Raw genomic sequence first — 19,145 nt, forward strand, 5'->3', positions numbered from 1 at the left:
GAGGGAAGGAGGAATTTCTCTCCACAGCCCCCCATCTTAGAGTCAGTCCCCCCTTTTAATAGAGGCTTTTTATTATTAATATCATCATCATCATTGTTATTGTATTTGTTAAGCACTTATCATGTGCCAAGCACTTTTCTAAGTGCTAAGGTTGACACAAATTAATCAAATTGGACACAATACCTGTCCCACAAGGGGCTGGCCTGGCTTGTGTATGATCTCAGGAATTGCCAGTTGCCACCTGTGTCCAGCCCCTAAGGAGAGCCTGTCCAAGTGGTGTCTCAGTCCTGCCCTTGTCAGCCTCAGATGAGCTCACCGTGTGTGGAGGTCATCAGAGAGCACACTTTATTGGAGTTCTGTTCTGTTAGGCCATACGATGTCCATTCATTCATTCATTCAATAGTATTTATTGAGCACTTACTATGTGCAGAGCACTGTACTAAGCGCTTGGGATGAACAAGTCGGCAACAGATAGAGACAGTCCCTGCCGTTTGACGGGCTTACGGTCTAATCGGGGGAGACGGACAGACGAGAACAATGGCACTAAACAGCGTCAAGGGGAAGAACATCTCGTAAAAACAATGGCAACTAAATAGAATCAAGGCGATGTACAATTCATTAACAAAATAAATAGGGTAACGAAAATATATACAGTTGAGCGGACGAGTACAGTGCTGTGGGGATGGGAAGGGAGAGGTGGAGGAGCAGAGGGAAAAGGGGAAAATGAGGCTTTAGCTGCGGAGAGGTAAAGGGGAGGTGGCAGAGGGAGTAGAGGGGGAAGAGGAGCTCAGTCTGGGAACGCCTCTTGGAGGAGGTGATTTTTAAGTAAGGTTTCGAAGAGGGAAAGAGAATCAGTTTGGCGGAGGTGAGGAGGGAGGGTGTTCCAGGACCGCGGGAGGACGTGACCCAGGGGTCGACGGCGGGATAGGCGAGACCGAGGGACGGCGAGGAGGTGGGCGGCGGAGGAGCGGAGCGTGCGGGGTGGGCGGTAGAAAGAGAGAAGGGAGGAGAGGTAGGAAGGGGCAAGGTGATGGAGAGCCTTGAAGCCTAGAGTGAGGAGTTTTTGTTTGGAGTGGAGGTCGATAGGCAACCACTGGAGTTGTTTAAGAAGGGGAGTGACATGCCCAGATCGTTTCTGCAGGAAGATGAGCCGGGCAGCGGAGTGAAGAATAGACCGGAGCGGGGCGAGAGAGGAGGAAGGGAGGTCAGAGAGAAGGCTGACACGGTAGTCTAGCCGGGATATAACGAGAGCCCGTAATAGTAAGGTAGCCGTTTGGATGGAGAGGAAAGGACGGATCTTGGTGATATTGTAGAGGTGAAACCGGCAGGTCTTGGTAACGGATAGGATGTGTGGGGTGAACGAGAGGGACGAGTCAAGGATGACACCGAGATTGCGGGCCTGCGGGACGGGAAGGATGGTCGTGCCATCCACGGTGATAGAGAAGTCTGGGAGTGGACCGGGTTTGGGAGGGAAGATGAGGAGCTCAGTTTTGCTCATGTTGAGTTTTAGGTGGCAGGCCGACATCCAGGTGGAGACGTCCCGGAGGCAGGAGGAGATGCGAGCCTGAAGGGAGGGGGAGAGGACAGGGGCGGAGATGTAGATCTGCGTGTCATCTGCGTAGAGATGGTAGTCAAAGCCGTGAGAGCGGATGAGTTCACCGAGGGAGTGAGTGTAAATGGAGAACAGAAGAGGGCCAAGAACTGACCCTTGAGGAACTCCAACAGTTAAAGGATGGGAGGGGGAGGAGGCTCCAGCGTAGGAGACCGAGAATGATCGGCCAGAGAGGTGAGAGGAGAACCAGGAGAGGACAGAGTCCGTGAAGCCAAGGTGAGATAAGGTATGGAGGAGGAGGGGATGGTCGACAGTGTCAAAGGCAGCAGAGAGGTCAAGGAGGATCAGAATGGAGTAGGAGCCATTGGATTTGGCAAGAAGGAGGTCACGGGTGACCTTAGAGAGAGCAGTCTCGGTAGAGTGGAGGGGACGGAAGCCAGATTGGAGGGGGTCTAGGAGAGAATGGGAGTTAAGGAATTCTAGGCATCGATTGTAGACGACTCGTTCTAGGATTTTGGAAAGGAAGGGTAGTAGGGAGATAGGACGATAACTGGAGGGGGAAGTGGGGTCAAGAGTGGGTTTTTTTAGGATGGGGGAGACGTGGGCATGTTTGAAGGCAGAGGGGAAGGAGCCCTTGGAGATTGAGTGGTTAAAAATAGAAGTTAAGGAAGGGGGGAGGGCAGGGGCAATGGTTTTAAGAAGGTGAGAGGGAATGGGGTCCGAGGCGCAGGTGGAGGGGGTGGCACTTGCGAGGAGGGAGGCGATCTCCTCTGAGGATACTGCAGGGAAGGATGGGAAAGTAGGGGAGGGGGTTGTTGGGGGGGAGGGGAGAGGTGGAGGGGTGACTTTGGGGAGCTCAGACCTGATCGTGTTGATTTTTGTGAGGAAATAGGTGGCCAGATCATTGGGGGTGAGAGATGGGGGAGGGGGAGGAACAGGGGGCCTAAGGAGAGAGTTAAAGGTCCGGAACAATCGGCGGGGGTGACGGGCATGGGTGTCGATGAGGGAGGAGAAGAAGCTTTGCCTGGCGGAGGAGAGGGCAGAGTTAAGGCAGGAAAGGATAAATTTGAAGTGTGTGAGGTCGGCTTGGTGCTTGGATTTTCGCCAGCAGCGCTCAGCAGCTCGAGCATAGGAGCGTAGGAGGCGGACGGAGGAGGTGATCCGGGGCTGTGGGTTAGTGGAGCGAGAGCGGCGGAGGGAAAGGGGGGCGAGAGAGTCGAGATGAGTAGAGAGGGTGGAGTTGAGAGCGGAGACCCGCTCGTCGAGAGTGGGAAGAGAGGACAGGGCGGCAAGGTGAGGCGAGATGCTATTGGAAAGACGGATGGGATCGAGAGAGCGGAGGTCTCTGTGGGGCAGTAGCGAAGATTTGCAGGGGGAGGGAGTGTGAGAGATGAGGCAGGTGAGAAGGTTATGGTCAGAGAGAGGGATTTCAGAGTTGGTGAGGGAGGAGATAGTGCAGCGGTAGGAGATGACGAGATCGAGGGTGTGACCGAGTTGGTGAGTGGGCGCGGTATGGCGGAGGAGGAGGTCGGCAGAGTCGAGGAGGGATAGCAGGCGGGCGGCAGAGGAGTCGTCAGGTACATCCGTATGGATGTTGAAGTCTCCAAGGATCAGAGTGGGCAGAGAGAAGGAGAGGAGGAAGGTGAGAAAGGGGTCAAGGTGGTTGAAGAACTCGGAGGTGGGACCGGGAGGGCGGTAGATGACGGCGACAAGTAACTGGAGTGGGTGGTAGAGGCGAATGATATGGGCTTCGAAGGAGGGGAAGGAGGGGGGGGGAGGAGGGATAGTCCGGAAGCGGCATCGGGGCGAGAGGAGGAAGCCGACGCCTCCTCCCTTACCGGTGAGTCTGGGGGAGTGGGAGAAGGAGAGGCCTCCGCCGGAGAGAGCGGCGGCGGAGACCGTGTCTTCGGGAGAGAGCCACGTTTCCGAAAGGGCGAGGAGGAGGAGAGAGCGGGAGAGGAAAAGGTCATGGATGAAAGGTAGCTTGCCTGTAATAGAGCGGGGGTTCCAGAGGCCACACTTGAAAGTAGCTGTGGGTGCAAGGGGAGGAGGGGGGAAGGGCGGGGGGAGGGGAGGGTTTGGATGGGAAGGAGGTGGCGGGGCCCTGGACGAGGAGAGGGGGATGAGGGGTGGCGGTGGGATAAGAGGACTGGGATGGGGCATGGGTGGGGAAGAGAGAAGGGGGGAGGGGGTGAAGAGGGGGTTTGGTGGGGGGAAGAGTAGGGGGAGGGGGAAGAGGGGTAGCGCTGGTAAAGTGGGGTTCTAGGGCGGGAGAGAGGAGGGGGGGAGGAGACAGAGGAGAGAGCGGGAAAGAGCTGAGCGAGAGAGGGGAAGGGGAAGGGGAAGGGGAGGATAGGAAGGGGCGGGAGGGGGGAGGGGGGGAGGAGGGACATGGCGAGGCCAGAGAGGTGGGTGGCAGCACTGACAACAATAAACAGTAATAAACGAAATCGGTAATATAGCAACATGATACAATATGATACAATACAGTAGTGCTAATATAGCAACATGATACAGTATGATACAATATAGTTGTGTTAATAAAAGGGGTGATGATCAGGGTCGGGGTAGACTCGATTAAGGGGCGACCTGATCAAATTCAAAGTCTGACGACAATAAACAATAAAAAGCGAGATCGCAAATATAGCAACATGCTACAGTAAGGCACACTACAATAGTGTTAATAAGCAGGCGATGACCAGGGTCGGGGGACGAGCCGACCCTACCCAATAAGCACTCGGGTAGTTTGGCTCCCAGGAGGTCCACCAGCCCACCCTGGCAGGGTGGCTCGGAGCGTCGCGGACCTGGCCACCAAAAGCTAGGGTCAGTCTTTCTCATAAGGAGCAGAGTCCCACAGCTTCTCCTGGAGAAGCCCACTTACTCTTTCTTTTGGGCCGTTTTCCCGTAATTCTTTGCCCCTACTACATCATATTCCTTTAAGGCCCATCTATTTTTCCCCATCCCTTCTCCCTCTGAGGGACCCTCCGCTCTTTTTAGAAGGGAGCCTACTGCTCGTGGGGTCTACACCATATCCGATTTTAGTGCTGCTAGCTCATGCTGATTCATAATGGCCCCTTGAGCAGTAACTCAGAATCTTCCTGTTTGCTTGGTAAGTTCCTATAAAATAAAACTCCTTCAAATTCCCTGCTTTTCAGATGCTTTCCTTTAGAGTAGCCCCTAGCAACGGTGGCTATATTATACCCGGCCTGGGCAGAATTGTTGGGCTGGGGAGCTAAAAATGAAGGGAGATGGGAGAAGAAAAAGTAGCGGAGGAGGAGGAAGCGTGTCTTCCTGTTCCCTGTCACATCTCTTTTCCATTTTCCTTCCTCCTTCCCTTTTCTCCATTTCATTTTTTATCTTCTCTCCAATCCATTTCCTCTTCTCACACTTATGTTCCCCCTCTTCCCTTTATCTTTATATCCTATTACTGTCCTCTCCTTTTTTTGTCTCTTCTGTCTTGGCCTTTCTAAAGCCCTGTATCCATTCTACCTAAGCTGACCAAGAAACCAATGATCTTATATTGCTCACCAGCATCAGACTTTTGAACTAATTTATCAATTATTTGGATGTGTTCTTATCCCAGAAGCACCACAAGCTAATAAATCAAAGGTAACAGAAAAAGTCAGGGGAGGTATCTGATGCAATTTTAAGAGGTTTTCTAGAGTGTCACGTATGATTGTAGAGCAGTATAAAAAATGGTTTTACTAATGAACAGATTGTGTAAAATAAATCAAATAGAAGGAATACAGGAGCACACTGATACTTTGTTTTTAAAAAAAGTTTTTTTTAACACTTTTCTGGAAGTTGGTGGTCTTCAAAGCATAATTAGTGAAATAATTACATTTTTTATTATTGTATATTTCTAACTAATAACTAGGTCCTCAATATTTCAAATTTATGATGTCTACTCTGACAGTCTCTGAAAAGACAACTTTCTCATACTTAATGATCACACAGACTAAATGCTAGGACTCTTTTGTTTTACAAGTCTGCTGGCTCCTCTAGATGTGTGTTAATATATTTTGGAATTTGAAGATTGTTTGAATGGTAAGATGGTAAAAAGATAAATGACTGTGAATACGAAGACTATACTGTACTGAAGTATAAAGAAAAAAACATCAACCCTTAAGCAGATTCCTTGCAAGAGAAAAGGGCTACAAAATTCTAGAGTAGCAAGGAATAGTTGAATGCCTATCATAGGAGCAGATAATCATCATTTGATAAGTAGGCAAACTGTATTCAAGCTAAAGTAATTAATCAGGTTGCTAGAATAACGAACCTGATTAATTACATTAGTTTGAAAACAGTTTTGCTACTTATCAAGTGATGATTATCTTCTTGTATGATAGACATTTAACTCTGCTCAATAATTTTACAAATATCAACTGTCGCCTTTGGGGAATTACCTACTTTGTATAGACATGTTTGGTAAAGTAGTAGGTCTGTCCTGTTATTTGGTTGAAAATGAAGCATCTTGTTTCCTTTTAAAGAACAATATACCACCTCTTTACTAATACAAAGGGAAAAAAAATCTCACACACCTTCTGTAAATGAAGCATTTTCTATACTTTTCAATTATGCCTGTCAGTGAATAAATGAACTAAACAACATAAGCTTTATCCTTGCCTATCCTGGAAGACTACAAAGGACATCCTTAACCACAAATTTGCATGCTTAATTCCTTCCTCCTAAATAGGACCCATTTTCAAAGGAGTATAATTTTGATAGAGACTTTTCTGAGCTGCCTTTAATTGTCCTATTCTAACTCAAGTCTGGATGTAATTTAAGACTATTGTAGATATTTTAGTTTGACTTTTGCCTATCGTCTAGATCATACCGCTCTGAGAGACATGATCACTCTAATTCTTCATGTGGGATTTTTCACCTTTGAATTGTTGGGACCATTCTCTAATGTCTAAATCACTGAGATTTGGCCAGTCTCCCTATAGAAGGAGGAAGAGAGGGGAGGACCATTCATCTCAGAACTACATAAGTGAGGATAGAATTCAGTTGTAATTGCAGCTCCAACACTTCCTGTTAATTTATTTTCTCACTTACCCAGTTGCCTTTTATTCTCCAGTCCTTGCAAACAAGTCAAAGTGGCTAAAAAGATTAAATTAACTTTGTATTTGAAATCAATTGCTTCGAAGATGTGATGTCAAGCTTTATCCTTCTCTCTCCTATATATCTGCACAGATTGTTGCTTCCCAGGTGAATTGGTATTGCAAACTAGTTTGAAAAGAATCATGGTGGCTGGTGAAAAACATGGTGGGTTAATCCCCATCATATCAAAGTACAACCTTGTTAAGATGATGTTGTAGCCCATTTATAGACAATCAGTAGTTGCAGACTTGCTTTGTTCTTTTCATTCCATCATTCTGCCTTGGATCGTGAGATAGAAAGGGTTAAAAAGGATTATCGGAATCATAATAGAGCAGTAGTATTAATGAATAAAAGGCCAGAAATATAGAAATACATTTATATAGTGTTTCTCCTATTCAGACTGACATATGCTTTTCTTCATAAACACTCATGTACACACACACACACAGACACACACATAAACACAATATACACTTCTCCTTGGCAGAGAGAACAGTATTGTTTTTTAATTTAGCTTAACTGTTGTTAAAGTTCAGTTGTCATGGAACCTTCACTATGTCTATTGTACTTTTTATATTGATTAATGATCAAGGAAATCAGGATGTGATTGGAATAGTAAAAGCAAAAGCGGGGTGAACAACTGTGATGAAAAAGTGTTACTATCATCTTTTCGAAAATTAAAAACAACTACCTTATTGGAAGATGTGAGCACTGTCAGGAACGTGATGCAAGCCCAATTATTTTAAAAATATGATAAATTATGGCTCCCACTCACCACGTTATTCATCAAAATTGTCGCATCAGTTTTCACTGAGCCCTTGGTTTCTTGGGAGTTGAGGTTTTGCATTTGAAATCTCGCATTTTGCCTGCTATACATTTCATAAGATAATATAAAGTTACTTTGTCTTAATTTTCACCGTGAAAGCATAGAGTTGTGAAAACATTAGTGTCTTGCACTTGGGCCATGTGATTTTAGTGTAGGTGGCATGTATTGATCTCAATTAGGATTATCTGGTGATAAAAAAAACAAACCTAAAAGGTTATTGTCATTTCCTCCTAGGAAAGCAATCCCTCTCCCTCCAACCCTTCTCATCTTAAGCAGTCCTTTAATATGGAAAATTTCCTGTATCTTCTGTTTTGTATTTACTACAAAAATGTTATATATTCCTAATTTACAAAGGACAGAATTATCTACACAATCTGCAATGCAATAAAGCAAATCTTAATTATTTTCATTCTTACAGACTCTTTAATGCATTGCTAGTCTGAGACTAAAATTTCATGAATGGGGTTTCTCTGTAAATGTAATTAAAGAAAAATAAAAGTATCCCAGACCCATTTTTTCTCTTTGTCATTGTATTTTGTTTGTTTTGAAATCCACTCGCCTTTTTGCTCATCATAGCTTTACTGTCCAGAGAAATACATTGTTTAGTGAAGACTAATTTGGACATTCTCTTAACTTGGGCATTATGATGTACAAAATATTTTAGGAAGACAGTAAATACGCCATACATCTTTCATGTTGATTCGTAAAGATGATGGGTCATACTTTAGTGATTAGTAATTGACTCCCCAATTTTTCTTTCTTCCAGTATGTCTGAAATCCCTCAGTTCCGCCTGCCATTTGATGTAGTGAATTTTGAGATTGAACTCATGAAGGACCTTGGAGTGAAGGTAATATGAAGTATATCCTGTTTGTGAATGTTTCAGATATAAAGGAGCAGGCCCTCTACTAAAGATTAACAGCAAAATGTCATGCACATTAGTAGAGAACAGTTAAAAGCTACACTAGGCAGAAGCAGAAAGATGCTTCCTCTTGCTCACGGCATTTGTCTGTCTACTGTCTGAATGCCACTAGCCTCGAAAAGGGCAATCAATAGTTCTCATCTGGCATGCCTGCATGTGATTAATTGTCTGAAAGGAACAAATTTCTAAATTGCTTTAGGGGTTCAGGGTAGCTAATGGAAGGATTTGATTTCTTTAATCAAGTTTTTTCATGCAAGTTGAATGCTACTTAAAAAACAGTCACATATCACACTTCTTGGTGGTTGATGCTTCATAGTTTATAATAAAATGCCTCACAGGAGTTTATTTTACTTATTGTTTGCATTGAATCAGCAGACCGTTAATGTGATAATCCATTGTCAACAAAGGGCATAATTCAAGAGCTTAGAACGTTACAGCTTTTATCTGTTTTTTCTTTCTTTTAAAGACAGTGGAAGGTTGGGACTCTATATTTTTCAAAATATGGCTTTAAATAATATAATCATTTTCATCAAATGAGAATATTAAACAGTGTTCTCTTAACATACTGACATTTCCTCATCACCTCTTTTAAGGTTTCATAACATTTTAATGAAATAAGCTAAAAAAAGTGCTAATTGCCATGATGTATTTTTGAGCTACATGCAAAAATGTTTGAATATTTATTATCAAATTACTTATTAGCAAATTCTTAAACTGAGGAATCTATATTATAATTTATAAATACAAGAAAAAAATGCTGTTTCATTTTTACAAACCTCCATCATTTGAGAAAGAAAAAGCTATATCTGGTAAACACAAAGACAAATAAACATATCAGGAAAACGGTGTAAAGATGGGGGATATTTAGCATGCTGTTCAGTAGCTTGTAAAGTCCTACAACAAAGCAAGTAAGGAAAAGGAAGTTCTTAATCATGTACTTACCATCATTTCTTCACCGGTTAAACAAAATTAACCCCAGAGGGAAAACGGGGCAGTTGTTATGAATGAATTGTGTACAATGAAAAGATTTAAAACTTGAAAAGAGACAATATAATACTCAGTCATCAGGGTTTATTTATAAAGTTGAACAAGACTTCTGAAGCAGATCTCATTATATTAATCTCACCTGAGAATGAGTGAAATAGATCATAGGGAAAAGGACCATTTCATAAGTCTCTTACAAATTAAATGTAGGAATCTTAGTAATTTAGGAAGGATACAATTGTATAGCTAAAACTTTATTCAATAAACAATTATTCCTGTTAATCAAGAGGAGCAATATGACCATTCTGATGCTTTGTAAAATACTTGTCTTTAGACTCCAGGCATTTAAGAGCATTGATACGAGAGTGAACTGGTTAGTCTCTAGGCTGTAAGCTTGTCATGGGCTCATTAGAGGTAAAATTATTTGAAGTCCTTGAACCTAAACTCATCGTGGCTGGGAATGTGACTGTTTATTCCTCTCCAAGTGCTTAGTACGGTGCTCTGCACATAGCAAATGCTCAGTAAATATAAGAATGAATGAATGAATTCTCTGACCACTTTATGGGAACTGGCCTGTGTCTTTTTGACCCAATACTTTGAAGGAGGAGATTAGCATTTTCAGCTTTGGAAAAATTATGATGAAATTCTTCTTAACCATAGTGTCTCACTTCAAAAATCTTGGGTTGTTAAAAGACTATTTTATCCCTGAAACTGAATGTCATTTTTTAATTGTCTAATTGATTCATCCCTTAGAACTTTTTTTGTTCGTTTCTTTGTTTTCCCCCTCACCTTTTGGATTTGAGTTGTGTTCAAAGCCTTTGGTTCAGTGAGCTTCCGAAAGTGTCATATAAGTCCCGGAACTTCTGGATCGAGGGAGTTCTAAACCAAGAAAGGATGTCTTCATATAAATGTTGATTTTGCAGTATTTCTTTAGATTTAATTCATGAAAGCTCATCTCTAGACTGTAAGACCATTATGGGCAGGGAATGTGTCTGCTAATTTCTCTTGCACTCTACCAAGTGCTCTGAACAGAGTGACCACACAATGACTACCATTGCTTGATTGATTAAAATTTAGATTTCTTTTTTCATTCTTCACATCAGCTTGTCTATTCACATAAGAAATGATTAGTTCAGCAACTTCACTTTAGATATTTGTTTTTATCATTATAAAACTATTCTAACTTTGCAGAAAGACTGTTTTACTAATTAGCTGCTTAATCTGATGCCTTATGCACAGTGCAGCAAGATTCAGGTCCAGGTATAAAAGATTGCAATTTGCAATTGCCTTTGCAATTTATTTTTTTACTTTCTGTGGCTTTTAATGGACTCTCATGACTAATGTGTTAGACAGCATTACAATGCTTTTCTCTTTGTCTCTCTCCCTGTCATTTTGATTATGTAGCTTTTTTTGTTTATTGCAGAGTGGAAGGTTCATGGTGACACTGTCTTTTAGGACTTCTTAATCGAAGGATCGTTGCATCCTGCCAAAATTTAAAAATCTAATGTGGGCAAGGAATGTGTCTGTTGTATTGTACTCTCCCAAGTGCTTAGTTCCATGGCTTGCCCACAGTAAGCGCTCAATAAATACAATTGAATGAATACCTTTACTGAGCGAGACTATCGGTCCATCCATCCAGGAGTTCTTTCTCCAACAGTAGCCTTTAAGTTGCTTTGACAAACCATGTAATCGTTGCTTTTCTTGACATCCACCCTTCCTAATAGGAAGGTTCATAAAGCATCCAAAATTCTTTCCTCCTACATTCCCCCATTAACCTATTCTGGGCTGCTCTTTCCTTAATTTACCCAAGCAGGGGGATGAGAGCCGAGTGCAAGGCGCAGTTAGATGATTAGCTTGGGAGAACTGGAGAGTGTGATGGGGGTAGTGGGTGAAGAGAGAAGATCCATAAGATGGGGTGAATAGGTGGAGAATCTCCAAACTCTCCCGAGTGATTAGACTAGTTTTTTGTAAAGAGAGACATTGATGAAAGTTATTTATGCACTCAATAAATACTTTTCATCAGTCTGTCTCCACATCCCTTGAGTTCATACCCTCCTAGGGAAGGCAGAGTGTGTCTGACTTCATTTTATTTTGCTATTTTTAGGGACCGATCTAAACTTTTACTGTATCCTTTCTACCACACTTCCTTCTCAGGTCCGATTGCAAATTTCTGCATGTCTTGCATGCTAGATATAGCGTTTTCTTTTTTGTAATGGTATTTGTTTTAAGCGCTTACTATGTGCCAGGCACTGCATTAAGCATTGGGGTAGATACAAGCTAATTGGTTTGGACACAGTCTTAATCCCCATTTTACAGATGAACTAAAGAAGGCACAGAGAAGTTAAGTAACTTGCAAGGTGTCACAGCAGACAAGTGGCAGAACTGGGATTAGAACCCAGGTCTTTCTGACTCCTAGACTTGTGCTCTCTCCACTCGGCCATGTTGCTTCTCCCACCACTAACTGTTTCCTTAGGAATACTCTACCCAGATCTATCATCTATTTTCAGCAATATGAGAACCTTCAATTCTATCTACATCCTCTCTGACCTCTTTTGCAATGGGGATTTACTATCTTTTTTTTTTCTTGCATTTTATGTAAGCATTGTCCATATGGGGCAGTGACTCCTATCTCCTCATATACCTGAAAGTCCTAACTTATTTTCCACCTTTCCCTTGAAGACAGCCTGTGTCCACTCTCTCCTCTATCCACTTCTTCTTTCCATCTTCTCATTGCATACTGTAAAACATCTACTGGCTTGCTATCACACCCCACCAGCTATTCTCTCTCTCTGCCCTTCTCCTCCTCTCTTCTCTCGCTTCTCCCCCATTTTTCTTTTAGCATTTTCCATTTATACCTAATAGTCCTTCTAAATGCCCAGATCTATCATTTGTACTTTTAACTTTATATAATTTAATTTCTGTGTCTCTGCAGGTTCCATTTAGTACCCTCCTTCTTTGACTCATAGTTCAGGCAACTCATATTTCTGGAAGACCTGAGACCCACACATTCTTATCACCCCATTTCATGGTTGCTCCTGCAGATGAAGAAGCCTTGTAAAATTGCCTTTTTGTCCCAATTTTCCACTAAAAAAAATATGGACAGTAATGATATAGGAGGTTTCTCCATCCTGGAACTTCCTCCCTTCTCACATCTGACAAAATACAGTTCTCCACATCTTCAAAGCCCTGCTGAAGTCACTTCTCTTTGAAGAAACGTTTTCTGAATGATCTCTCATTCCTCCACCTTATTTTTCCCTTTTTTACTGCTTTGCCAATGCACTTTAGTGCTCACCCCATTCCCCCACCACCTTAACATTTATGTAAATATTTACTTAGTGTCTTCCCCTTCCTGTAATTCATTCCATCTGTCTCCTTGACTAGACTGTAGCCATCTTGAGGACTGAGATACTATCTATTTACTCTATTATACTCTCTCCCAAACACTTAAAACAGTGCTCTGTACACAGTATTTCATGAATACCGTTGATTGAGAGAAAAGAATACATGATTGAATACTCTAAAGGTCTGCATGAGGTGACCATTTTTAAAGAAGGAAAAAGGATAAACATGAAAACATCCTAAATTGGTTAAAGACATCTGTTTTTCCTATATCACAAGGGATACTTTTTAAATAATAATGTTATAAATAAAATAAGTGAAAATTGTGGTATCTAAAGAGGACTTACTAAGAGACAAGCACTGCATTCAGCACTGGGATAGAGGCAGATGATGATCAGCAGTTCCTATCCCATGTGGACCTCACAGTCTAAGGGGGAAGGAGAAAACTCCACTGTTTTTTGACTCCATTCTGAGTCACAGAGAAGTTAAACGACTTGCCCAAGGTCACACAAAAAGATGAGATTAGAACCAAGATATTTTGATTCCTAGGCCTCTGCTCTATCCAAAAGGCTACACTGCAGAATCTCATTTTAAGAGATACATGGGTTGTAATACTCCCTCCATGTTAAATGATCTGTGCCTCAGAATGCTGGAAAGCAGTGTGGCCTAGTGGAAAGAGCATGGGCCTGGGAGTCACAGGACCTGGGTTCGAATCACTGCTCTGTCCATTGCTTGATGTGTGACTTTGGACAAGTCACTCAATTCGTTGGTGCCTCAACTATAAAATAGGGATTAAATCCTATTCCCTCCAATTTGGACTGTGAGTCTCATGTGGATCAGGGACTGCATCTCTTCCGATGCTTTGAATAGTGCTTGACGCACAGTGAGTGCTTAAAATATACTATTAAAAAATTCTTCCTACATTGCATCTTGCCATGTGAGACAGATGAATATTATTAGAAGAATGCTACCTAATCCTGGCAGAACTGAATACAATTCAATGCCCATCATCCAAAGTTTGGATTTGTGAATTCTGGAAAATATCCTGTCACAGTGAACAAGATTTCACTTTACATTAAAAAGGTATGCTTGATTGTTGAGGAGAAACAGATGTTATATATCTTGACCTTCTCAATAACATACTTATCTTAGATCATGCTACTATTAGATTATCCACCTGATTTGAAGGCTACAATTGTGCAGTCTGTAAGATTGTGAGACTCAGTGAATGAGTTCTGCCTCTAAATGTCTCTTTAAAGAAGGTCCCCACAGAAATATCAAGTTAGGTATTAAACCCCACTTGTCATTTAAATATTTTGAAATTAGTGCTTTAAGTCTTTTAGCCAATGAAATGACTGCATATTCATCAAGAAACAATGTATCCTAATATTCATTTGCTTGTTGTCTTCTCTCCACCACTGCTTGTTGTCTCGCCTTTGGCAAGTCACTTAACTTCACTGTGCCCGTTTCCTCATCTGAAAAAAAAATGGGAATAAGATACCTTTTCTCTCTACCATTTTATGAACACCAAATGGGTCAGGGACTGTTTTTGATCTGCTTATATTACATCAATCCCAGATCCTTAATCAGCATCACATGGTAACATCACAACACTTAGTAAATATTGCAATTATTGTGTAGTTAGCATCACCTGCTCTATTGCACCTGCTGAAAAAGAGACACTGAGGAGCTTGGATTTGTCTAAGTCTTCAGTAATCAGTAAACTATGGAGCACATTATTTTAAATATGTTTAATTTAGAAAAAAAATATTTGCTTCACTCACAGTCACAGTTTAGGAAAGAATAAAATTTTTCTAACACCTTCAGTCAGTGGAATATGAGTGCTTACCATATGCCAAGCATTAAATACTAGGGAGAGAAAAATACACTAGATATGTAGACATATTCCCTTCACAAGCACTTTATATTCTAAAGGGGGACACAGACATTAAAATTATTTACTGATGAGGAAAATTGGAGAGTGTAGGGATATGTATATAAATACTGTGGAGATGTGGATAGGATGAAACAAGGGGTTTAAGGCAGGAAAGTGAGAACACAGAAGGTAGGAAATGTAGGAGAAATTCAGACTGAAGTACGATTTTAGGAGGACTTTGAAAATGATAAGCATGGTGGTCTGTTGGATATGAAGGGAGAGGGGATTCCAGGCCGGAGGGAGGATGTGGGCAAGGAAATGCTCAGTAGTGAGACAAGCTCGAGGTAAGTTGGTGTTGGAGTGAAGTGTACTTGTTGGGTTGTAGAAGATCAGCAAGGTAAAATTGAAGGGGGTAGAGGTGGTTGAACGCTTAAAAGCCAATGGTAAGGAGTTTCTTTTGGATACAGAGATGGATGGACAGCCATGGGAGGTTTTTGAGAAGAAGGGGAATATGGACTAAGCTCATTTTAGAAAAAATGATCTGGGCAGGGAAGGACTGCAGTGGAGAGAGACAAGAGGCAGAGAGGTCAGGGAGGAGGCTAATTCAGTAGTCAGGTGGCATATGGTAAAAGCTTGGATGAGCATGGTGGTGGTTTGCATGGAAAGGAAGGGGTGGAGTCTTACCTGGTAAGAAGAAAAAAATTTAATTTGCAATAGTTCTCTAACTTTTTTAATTCATGTCAACTGGTGGCACTTATAGTTTCTTCCACTTGGGGGAAAAAAAAAAGGTTACAATCCCGGAAGAATGAGTTCCCATTAATTATTAAATGAAGCATTTACAGGTTGATCTGAAATAATTTTTGTTTCCATGTAAAGTGGCTTCTAAATTGGTTGCTCTTATTTGTTTGCATATGAGTTTTCTATGCTCCATCTTCTTCAAGACAGCATGTTCTTTGTACAGGATGGTCAATACTTTTCAAAGAACACTGGGCAATCTTGCAATACTTTGTTACAGTTCAGACTTTCATTTCCACATCTTTTCCTGGTCTCCATCTCTTCCCTCACTTTCCCCACTTCACAATTTTGGCTGATACAATTCCAAAATAACCACAATTGCTCCCTGCATCAGTAAGACAGAGGACACTAATATCATTGTAGACAAAACCAGAAAAGAACCAGTCAACAACCACTAATTACAGTTATGTTTTGTGGTCTCTTAAATTAGCAACTCTATTTGAAGCTGTTTAGGGCATATTCCAACCTTCAGTAAAGTTTTGGTTTGTTCATAAATAAATTTTATAGCTTCTTATTGATTAATAGTCTACTAATAATTCAACTAGAGGACAAACTGGTTCCTTGAAAATACCCGGAAGGAATGAAAATATCAGCTGTTTTATTCTATAACTATACATACTCTCAATTCAGCTACAAAAGGACAACAATCATTCAATAATTATATATTTTATACTTCAATTGGGATTATTTTTCCTTTTAGATAATTTGTGGCAAAAGCCTTTCAGTGAACGGACTAACCATCCAAACTCTTAAGGAGGAAGGTTATAAAGCTGCCTTTATTGGAATAGGTAAGTAGTTTCATTATTTTATATCTGCTTTGATCAAAATATTTTTATTTTCCTTACAATTCTGGAAAAATGTCTCCTGAAAGTCATTACTATCTTGATAGTAATTTTAGGGCACTTGAAACGAGCCCATTTTCCAATGCATGAATGTCTATATTTTAAGAACAGCTGTTTCAGTCCTGAGAAAGAGAATTGAATGAACAGGGAAATTGAATTTCTCCTTTACAACTAGTAGTGGTGCCCCTCAATTATTACTGAAGGATTTTGTCGGGGCTGTGTGCTGTTATTCTCCCAATGGGTGAATATACCTGAATAGAGAAGTGTTGTGAGGAGCATGACATGGAAGATTAGGTCCAGAGAATTCCAAATGATTTATCATTGTCTATCTTCGAAAGCAAATTGCTTTTTAAATTTGACTATAATGAAAAGTGCCGGTCCTGCTACCCTACTGTAAAGATTACGTGATATGTTTATTTCTAACCATTATTCATATTATAGTACTAAATGAACATTACACATTTTTGGTAAACTGCCTCATCTAGTCCTTGAAATTGACTGTACGTGTTGACTGACCATGTATCATCTATAATTATTAGACGTTCATCATGGACCTAGGATTTGTCAAAATATCCAACTTTCCACATTCTAATTATCAACTGTAGGACTATAGCAACGTCTATCTTTTATCAACCGGGTATTTGATATAATGAAATTTGCAAACTTATTCCAAGATGTGATTAGATTATAGACTGCCACTGCACTGGACTCTGAGAAAGAAGTCACAGTTGGGAATTAATGTACACTTGGAATTTTAAAAAAACATTATACACATGGATACTGCAGCAGAAATTGCGGGAGGATAAAAACATGGAAAATTATGTCAATGTCTGTCCTTCTCTCTAGACCGTAATCTTGTTGTGGTCAGAGAATGTGTCTACCAGCTCTGTTGTATTCTCCCAAGCACTTAGTACAATGCTTAGTACAGTACTTAAAGCAATCAGGAAATAACATGAACGATGATGATTCATTTAATTCAATTATATTTATAATAATAATGTTGGTATTTGTTAAGCTCTATGTGCAAAGCACTGTTCTAAGCATTGGGGTAGATACAGGATAATCAGGTTGTCCCACGTGATGCTCACAGTCTCCCCATTTTACAGATGAGGTCACTGAGGCACAGAGAAGTGAAGTGACTTGTCCACAGTCACACAGCTGACAAAAGCCCGTCAAACGGCAGGGACTGTCTCTATCTGTTGCCGACTTGTTCATCCCAAGCGCTTAGTACAGTGCTCTGCACATAGTAAGCGCTCAATAAATACTATTGAATGAAAGTGGCAGAGCAGGGATTTGAACCCATGACCTCTGACTCCCAAGCCTGGTCTCCTTCCACTGAGCCACGCTGCGAGCACTTACTGTGTGCAGAGGACTATACAAAGCATTTGGAAAGTACAATTCAGTCATAAAGAAAGACAATCCCTGCCCACACTGGGCTTGCAGGGATTAATAACACATCAACACACCATAAAAGAACTGGATGAATAGGCAAGTGATATTCCATGAACAGGAATTTCTCAGGTAATTTTTCTGCCATGTAGAATAGTAAGAAAGGGTACTTGGATAATCTCACTTCAGATTGAATCATTCGGGCCATTCTCATATGTCTCGTTCTTCAGATGCTTCTCCTTCAAGGGCAGCATTGGCTTAGTGAAAAGAGCTGGGACTTAGGAGTAGGAGGTCATGAGTTCTAATCCCGCTCCTCCACTTGTCAGCTGTGTGACTTTGGGCAAGTCACTTAACTTCTCTATGCCTCAGTTATCTCATCTGTAAAATGGGGATTGACTGTGAGCCCCACGTGGGACAACCTGATGACCTTTTCTCTAACCCCAGCACTTAGAACAGCACTTGGCACATAGTAAGCACTTAACAAATACTATCATTATTATTTTGAAGGAGCTAAAGAAGAGCTTTGGCTTCTTAATTTTTTAGGAAAGTAAAGGATTCAATGGAAGTATAAAAACGAGGTCAAAAGTAAGAAAAAATAGAGAATTACCCATTTTTCACTGCTGAATTTATAGGAACCTATACAAAATATGCATTTATATTTCACACATATATGGTTCACTGAAGACTAATAGGGAAACCTTTTATTTATACTACAAATAGCAGATATTTGATTTATAAGTTTTACAACTAATCACTGGGAAATGATTGAGCTAATATAAATGCATGTATATATTTCTGCATATGTTTTTTTGTGTTTACATGTGTTTGTGTATCTGTTTATATGTGCATGATATAGATTGCTAGATAGATAGAGCTAAGGAAAATGCCCTGTGTTGGAGTGATCCTGAAATTCTCTATCACAGACTCACATCCTGAACGCATAGTTCACCCTGTGGATAAATTAAGACAGAATAATGGTCTTGCCTTCTACAGGGTCTAGCTGCTTTTAAGCCTGTTTCTTACGATCTACATAAAACCACGAGATCCTGTTGTTCGTGGCTTTATGCAGTTTACTTCCTAAAAAACATGAGGTTAAGATCATGTCTCCAAGCAATTTGCCTTTTAGAATAAAAACTTTATTATCCAGCATTCCTGGGGAATTGGGTGAGTTCAAATTGGCAATAATAAAGGCTTTGCCTTCCAGGCCCTGGAATAATTACCCTCAGGCTTCAGTAAGTCAGAAGTGGGAGGTAGGTCTGCTGAAAGGGTGGGAGAGGACTATTTGCTTATTACATTCGCAGAAGAGCCAGCCCAGCGTGCAGTCCAGAGACAGCTCATACCTAGGGAACAGATGACACTGGGAGAGAAGGTTCAGTGATTGGTAGTTATCTGAAACTGCTCGCTAATCAGATGAGCAGAGAGTATACTGAAATAGCCAAGGGAGTGTATATGGCTTCTCAGGAGGACTTAAACATCGTAAACACTGACAGACTTTATCGTTTATGCATTTACATTATCC

General features: G+C 41.3%; 1 protein-coding gene across 1 annotated transcript in view; it reads left to right on the plus strand.

Annotated features, from left to right (window-relative positions):
* The window catches only part of DPYD (dihydropyrimidine dehydrogenase), an 832,560-nt gene that overhangs the window by 268,920 nt on the left and 544,495 nt on the right, over positions 1-19,145 (plus strand). Inside the window, exons 7-8 of the mRNA XM_029062931.2 lie at positions 8,248-8,329; positions 16,096-16,183. Of these exons, the coding sequence (XP_028918764.1) occupies positions 8,248-8,329; positions 16,096-16,183 (170 nt within the window). The remainder of the gene's footprint in view (positions 1-8,247; positions 8,330-16,095; positions 16,184-19,145) is intronic.

This window comes from Ornithorhynchus anatinus, chromosome 4, assembly GCF_004115215.2.
Source record: "Ornithorhynchus anatinus isolate Pmale09 chromosome 4, mOrnAna1.pri.v4, whole genome shotgun sequence".
NCBI classification, from domain to species: domain Eukaryota; kingdom Metazoa; phylum Chordata; class Mammalia; order Monotremata; family Ornithorhynchidae; genus Ornithorhynchus; species Ornithorhynchus anatinus.